This window comes from Condylura cristata, unplaced genomic scaffold (genome assembly GCF_000260355.1).
Source record: "Condylura cristata isolate star-nosed mole 26May11 unplaced genomic scaffold, ConCri1.0 scaffold00005, whole genome shotgun sequence".
Lineage (NCBI taxonomy): Eukaryota > Metazoa > Chordata > Mammalia > Eulipotyphla > Talpidae > Condylura > Condylura cristata.
In genome coordinates this window covers 56031052-56038862 of record NW_004567106.1, presented here as the reverse complement: position 1 = coordinate 56038862, position 7811 = coordinate 56031052, and the positions used below count along the sequence as shown (strand labels likewise).

Genomic DNA, 7811 nt, shown 5'->3' with positions numbered 1-7811 from the left:
GGAATAATATATTAACTGGAGCTTTATAGCAATATTTGAAAACTTTAGCAAGTTCTCAACTTTGAGTTTAATTCATTTTGGAATGGAAGGCCTATCTTGTGTTTGAAATAAATTATTTCCTGCTATGTATGATATAAACTTGTGATAGCTCATGTTTGTCTCATCTTCTCAAATCACTACTCAGCCTGAAGTGGGATGAGTGCAGCCATTTTTCTTTTCCTTCCCAGCTTCTAAGTCTAGAGTCAGGAAATATATAAGTGCTTAAACATGGAAAATCTGTAAGTCATATACATGTTATAAATATTAGGTTCAAATTTTGTTCTTGTCAACCATGAGATGATAATAATGTCAGTGATTTCATTTTGTTTTGTATATGGTGTTTTTTTTTCTTTACACCTCATTATATTTTTCAAATTTAAGAAATAAGTGAATATTTGAGATAGCATTGGTTTACAACACTATATGTGATTTGAAGGCATAGATCCCACCTCTCAGATATATATCACCACACCAACCCACCACGGAGATACACAGCCCTCTGCCACAGTCCACTGGGCCCCTTTCAAACCCCACTCTCCATCCACCCCGTCCCTTCTCCACTATTCTCAGTTCCACAATCAGACTTCTAGGGATTATGATCCAGCAATTCTACTCCTTCCAGAATAGAGAAAATGCATACATCCATGGTGGCAACACAACTGGGTTATAGAATTACCTAACTGACTTTCAAATGCAGAAAATGAGGGCAATATATAAAGAGCACAATAATAACTATTTTAGGGTGTGCTTAAAGCACCATGAGATTCAAATATCTAAGTTATTAGATAAATGCTGTGTGGTTCCAGATAGAGAATGATGTTGAAGTTGGACAAAACCATGGAGGAGCCTGGCTGGGAATGGAGGGAGGGATTAGATAGAGACTGAAGAGAAACATTTACAAGATGTGTTCAATAGTCCAACATAGGAGACTGTCAAAGAACATGGAATGCTGGCAATGAAGAAGCAGATTTCATACCAAAGAATTTTGATTGTAGCTCTTACGCAGGTAGCAAAATGAATGAAAGAGAAAATTGTGTGGCAGCTTTGACAAGATCAAAGTTCATGTTTTATCCTCAAATAGCTGCCATTTTGGCTTTAATTTTTTGGAGTAATACTTAATCTAAATTGTAATATACTCATTTTCAAAAGTGGAAATATTAATTTTAAAATCTCAGTACATTTAAATGTTGGCAGCGTTCAAATAATGTGAGGAGGAAATAAGAAAGTGTCAGTCAAAACAGAGGCTGAGGAGATCAAAAGGAGTCTTTTGTTAGGGTAGTAACTCAGATTTTTTCAGAAATGTCACTAATAGACACTGTATGCAAGATGCAATTAGAGATGAAAAGGTGGAAGAAGTGTATCTTACTAGGAGTGTGGAAGACAGGTGTGGGGAGTGTAGGTTTTGCCTACCTTTGACCTCCAAATATATCTGGGAGATGAAAAAAAGGAATCATTTATGACTACTTCATTTCAGATATAACAAGGCTGAATTCAGAAGACAATCACTCACCATACATCTTTAATTCCAGAACCCTTCATTTATAAGAAAAATATTTAGAATCTTAATAGTAGCTATCACATAGTTTCAGAAGATGATGATAGATAAAATTTCCGAAAGTGATGGTTTCACTCACAGCAGGAGTATAACAGACCAGGCAAGAAAATAATAATATATACCAAAGACATTTTAAGTGGGTGAAGTGGGGAATGGGATCAAAAACAGTGGGGGGAGGGAAATGCACTGGACTATGGTGATGACACACAGGTGATCTGGTGATGGGAAGCCCACGGGGATTACAACTGAGATGGGAAAATACACAAAATGATGTAAAAACAAACTATTATATTATTTTTAAAATTTTCTGAAAGTAAAATATCTTACATAACTGAAATAATCTTTCCCTGAATCTATTTTTTATATATCATTATATATTCTATTCAAATTTGCTTCAAATAATTTAGGAAGGGCCCCTAGGAAAAAAGGACATCATGAGATTAGATGAACAAGTTGACAATGAGTTAATAGTTGTAAACTGGGTGATGTGTACATGGAAGTTTGCACTTCTGCATATGTTAATAAAGGGGATCAGAATGTGCCACCCCCAAATAGACCATATAAGGCAGACTGATTTTATTGGGCAGAAAGTGTTTACAAACAGCAACAGCAAATGCAAGAAGGGCTCTCTTAACCGTCTTTCCTGCCTGAATCCAGCACATAAATTTCCCATGGAAACATGCTCTGCATGTACTAGGAAGAAAACTCCCTATCACTAGAAAGGAGAAAATGATGAGAAGATAAAATAGCCTTTATCTTCCAATAGTTTCCTCCAGATATGTCATGGTCACTTTCCCTCAATGTTCTGCCCCCACGCAAATCCCTTTTTCCTTTCAGTGGTCACACACTCCACAAAGTCTTACGACTTTGGGACCTACCCGAAGGGAGCAAGACTGTCCCACCCTCAAGATGCCCCCTCCCTATTCCTACTGGTGGCAAAATTGTGGCGTCTATTATTTCGGCCATACATATGCCTACACTGATTGCCGCCTTCAGTGCTGCCCTGTTCTCGAGGAACAGCCTTGTACCCTAGATGTGCCCCAAACCTCTGCTCCAGGCGAGCTGGCCTCGGGGCTCTTGCTGTAACCGCCACCCCGTAACGGACCTCTGACCTCGCTGTAACCCGCTCTCCTGAAACCCGCTGTACCGGAAGCTGCCAGCTCCACAGGTCCTGGGGCCTTCAGGTTCCCTCTGTAGCCTGGTGTTCGCTTTTCTCCTGAAAGTATTCGGATGGGCCGTGCACTGTCCAGTGTTAACTGACGGGGTTTCTCCTCAACACGCTCTCCTCAGAGTCATCTCCTGGCGATGATCTCTACAATCCAGTTAGGGCTCTCCCGGGTACCACCAGGCACGGCTATCTACGTGCTTGCAAGATTTGGGAGTTGATTTTATGATTCTGATCTTACCTGGTCCACGACCTCAGTTAAAATGTCCTTGTCTCTGGCTTCAGCGCCTAAGCTGCAGTTTGCATCTATTTAGATTTTGGTGACGTAGCTCATCAGTTGGCTCCGCCTAAGTGTGTTCAGACTTGGCAGAAGGACGTGCGATGTTTCAGCGTATTGCTTGCAGGCAAGACCAAGCTCCTGTATCTATGCTTGTTTCTACGTATTTGGAAGGATAAATGGGTCATAGGTCAGGTTCTTCACTAGCAGGGCCAAAGGTGAGTGACAACATGCATAGCGATTAACAAAGTTTTTTTAAATTTACTAGCAATTCACTGCAGAAGGAACTTGCCTATAGTGTGTGCAGTTTCACATACATCCTGGAGAGGGCAGCATTGGCCTGCTCAAACAAGGGATCCAATTAAGGCTGCTCATCACAATCACACTAACTGGGGTCCAGGGGTAACTCGTTGAATCTGGGGGAGGGACGCAGGGTAGGCAATTCGAGAGAACTTGGAGGGGCTTGGTGGCTCCGACAAGGTTTGTTAACATTTGTGAATCAATGGTACATAAAAGGAAGAGCAGTGATATTCACACTCAATATTTTACTTCAAAATGGAAATCTCTTATTGGTTACCTGTGATTAATTACTACACTAGGTAACAGAAGAAATCCACTCAGAATGATTAGTAACCCAATCGCTATGATTACTTATGTACAATTTGTTTTTCATTTCCCACACTCCTGAAATTTTAGAATCAGGTCTGATAGTGTCAAAGTTATTGGGAAATTCTGTTTTCAGTAAGTTGAAAACCAAATAATAGCTGAAGGGTTAGACTCATGGGTGTCTATCAAAAGAGGTAATGAATTGAAAAGGGAATTTTGATTCATGCTTAAGGAGCAAGAATTTAGTCTTGTGTTGTTACTAATGAAGGACATCTTGCTACCTTTGGAGTAATTGAAAAGCGAGCTGAGCTTTCGTATTCCTCTTGTGAAATAAAATTTTATCTTGTAAGGTAAGTATGAAGCTGAAAATATGTGAAGGAACTGTGAAGCTCTTAGTGACAAACACTTCTTTAACAAAGAACACTAATCAATTTAGGACGGTCCTCACTAGCTATGGCCTCCAGAAATGTGTTTGGGGAGTGGGGTGACGGGGCCAGGGGAGGGGGGCTTAGTAGTTCTCTAAAATTGTGAGGATTGGGGGAAAGTGGAGAAACTTTTAGAGCTTGTGTATTTTTATGGGGTGATGGCAATATTCAAAAATGTAATGGGGTCCTGGGTAATAACTGTGAACAAATCCACTAAAAGGTACACTACATGTGGGTCAGCAGCCTGGCTTGGTATCAAACTTATGCTGACATGGCTGGGGCTAGCTTCTTAGTGCTGTGCTTTAACCCTTTGTGCCACCAGGGAGGGCCCAGATAATACTTCATGTTAATGGGACAATCAGTCCAGCAAGGCTAATTTATCTTAACATTTAAAATATAACGGAAATTCACCACTGCCCACTGTTTCCATATAGCATTTGCATTTCTAAAACAAGCATCTGACAAGGGATGTGGTCTTTATCTACCACTCACCACATTAAACACCACACTTAGTGTTCTACTCCCCCTTGAGTTCCTTCTGTCTTGAGTTTCCTAACTCTCTCACTGCTAAACAATATACCCATGGTAGTTTTATGATGCCCTTGAAATTCTTCTCTGATTTCAAAATTCTTATTTGTTGCCACAACATGCTGAATTCCTCTCATATTTACCACTCACCCTTGTAATTTTTGCAATGTCTGTATTCTTCAAATATAAAACAAACTACAAGAGCATACTCCTTCCGCTTAAATATGTGATGCTTTCTATTGGCCCTGGCAGAGAATAAATAGTCTGCAAACTATCTGAGGATGTGGATGGTACATAGATAAAAGGCATTTTAGGAAAAAATTGACAATCAAGAATTAAGCGAAAATTAGAATACATTCTATATGAACTCTGAAGACATTTAATCAAAAGCAAAATTTACAAGATAATCACTTTTTAAAGATTATGCTTTTATATATCACAACTGGAAGAAATGATTAGACTAAAGTAGCCAAAATCCATAGTTCTATGCTCAGGACTGAATAGTCGACTACATTATAAAAGATAACTTCTTTTTTACTATGGATATTGTCTTAACATTTTTATTATGAATCACAAAGTATTTACACAAGCATTCATTTGCAGTAAATCGGCATTATCCAAACCTTCGCCTTTCACAGGAAAAGCCTTACTTATTTTTTCATAAGCATAAGAACAGAACAGGTACCTCTGCATTTTATATATACATTCACAGTATGCAAAATGTTTGCTACAGAGTGAAGGCATTCAGGAAATATAAATGAAACATCATACAAAACAAACTTTTTGCTCCATTAGTAATCAAGATTCAAATCAAATGTAGATTTAGTCATAATGTATTACCAGTAATTATAGCAGTAACAGAATTCTGTGATTTTGAAGATTAAAGGTGGTGGTAAACATACTTTGTTTATCATCAATAACAATTTCAGGTTTGATTTGATTATCAGAAAATAATCTTTGCTCAAAAAGTCAAACTATTACCTCAACTATGTATTTTTATAAACACTTCAAATACAAAACTAAGTATTATCATGTGTTTGAAAAAAATCACCTAAGGTAGTTAAATTACTAAATATAAAAATGTAAAATATATCCAAACATGAAGTACATGAATAGAAAATTTAATAAGCACCGAAATTGTACTAGAAGAGGTTGTTTCATTTTTGCTATCTTGAATATATAAATGGCTCTGACTATCTTCTTGGAGGTTGTTGGAGAGAGCTTCCACTAAACATTTAGTTCTGAAGTTCTCATTGAGGTCTTTTCCAGGATCACATGGAGTTACTGTAGCAGGTGGTGTAGAAAATGAGACATTGCTGTCAGTAAATGTGAGCAAAGAAGACCTCTTATTCCACCTAGAAATATTACTGATATTTGAGTTTAGAAAGGTATCTATACAAATATCTTCATCAATGCATACGTGAACACGAATGACAGATTTCACATTAACTCTTGTCACACAATTGACATTAGGAAAACAGCTGCAATGAAATTTTTTAGAAAATTCCTCCAGGTCTTCAATTGTGGGTTTTCCATATATTGAATATTTTCTACCTGTCGCACTATAAATAACAAAATTCCTTTCATTCAGGTGAAGATAGTCACTCGAATTCCACTTTTTCCGGACACACACTCCTTGTTCTTGGCAAAGCACTTGACTACACATTTTGGCTGCTAGGGTGATGTTGATTATGTAAGGATTCATCTTACTGTTCATATACTCTTCCAAATTTCTGCAAGCTTGCTGTAAAATTATAAGAAGATCAAAATAACAAGTGACAATTAGTTTCTTTATAGTGAAGTCCTAGCAGTAAACAATTTCTAAGGAAATGTGGAAAAATGGGCCCAGGAAAGATAGAAATTAATTTATCACTTTTACCTTCATGGGCCAGAATTTTTCTGTTTCAAAGGTAGCAGTGACATTTGTAAGTTTCACATGCCATTTCACGTCAGAGAATAACTGAGACCCAACATGCACTAGCCATTGTCATTCTCAATCACTCACATACCATGGGGGTGGGCAAGGCTGTGTACAGCAGTTAGAGCTCAAGAGCTCTGCAGTGGGAATCCCAGTTCCACTAAAGAATAGTTGTGTCAACTTAGGAAACTTCCAAACTCTCTAAATTTTAGAGTCCTCTCTAGTGATCTGGGACAGATTAGCCAGGCTATGCACTGCCTCCTTCATCTGTAAGATGATTACAGCATGGACATCATAGAGCTGTGGTACAAAGATTAATGTACATAAAAATACTAGCAGAGACCTAGTGTAGCACTACTTCTCAAGAAATTATAAATATAAAATATCATATTTTCCATGCATATTTAAATAACACTGGGAAAAATATGGTTTCTGAAATGGTAATTCAAAACAACTGAAGTGCAATTGACTACACTTTATAATAAATGTTTCCTATAGTTCATGTTATGGGTGAAACAAGCAGTTCTTTTAAATATATATGTAAAGGCAGAGTCTGAGGGATGAGTAACTAAAATTATTCATCTCGAGACTAATTTGTCCTAAAATTGGGACACTGTAAGTTTAGAAACACAGAGTATAGTCACTTTCTTTCACAGTGACAGTGCTAAGGTGGGAATTGTCATCTCCAGCAGAGCCAGCAAGTGGTGGTAGGTCAGCAGGCAGGTGGAGGAGTCTTGGCAGCTTCCACTAGAATCTATTTACAATTACCTTCCTTTCCATAGAATAATGTCCAAGCTGCCCACAATCCATTTCTACTGATTAAAACTGTTAAGTTTTAGAAAGGATGTCCTAAAGGAACTCTGCAGAATTTTGTGGACTCTAGCCCCTACTCCAGCTTTCTAGACTCTACCCCCTACTCCAGTGATTGGAAACTACAACTCCCAGCAGTCCCAAGGAAAGAACTGCGAGGACCCAAGGGCAGAGCTAAGCAGGCTTTCTGGGACTTTAGGGAGCCATTTTGTCCAAAGGTCTCTCTCTCTCGGGAAATAGCTCTCCAGACCATGTGACTGGGGACTTTCAGTTAGTTTGTTACTGGAGCCTAGCTGGTAAGATATTCTAGTTACCTTGTACCTCTCTCTCTTTCCCTGGGTTGTTCCTTTCCCTTTCCCTTTTTAAAAATAAACTCATTATAATCTCTAAATGTAAATGGCTTAAACTCATCAGTTAAAAGACACAGAGTTGCAGGATGGATTAAAAAACAGAAGCCATCATTCTGCTGTCTGCAGGAAACACATCTA

At 38.2% G+C, this 7811-nt stretch overlaps 1 protein-coding gene across 1 annotated transcript in view; it reads right to left on the bottom strand.

Annotated features, from left to right (window-relative positions):
• Nucleotides 1-7811, bottom strand: part of LOC101619824 (hyaluronidase PH-20-like) — a 16835-nt gene that overhangs the window by 1271 nt on the left and 7753 nt on the right. The window contains exons 3-4 of the mRNA XM_012720764.1: nucleotides 5790-6339; nucleotides 2742-2810 (exon numbers count right to left, since the gene is read on the bottom strand). Of these exons, the coding sequence (XP_012576218.1) occupies nucleotides 2742-2810; nucleotides 5790-6339 (619 nt within the window). The remainder of the gene's footprint in view (nucleotides 1-2741; nucleotides 2811-5789; nucleotides 6340-7811) is intronic.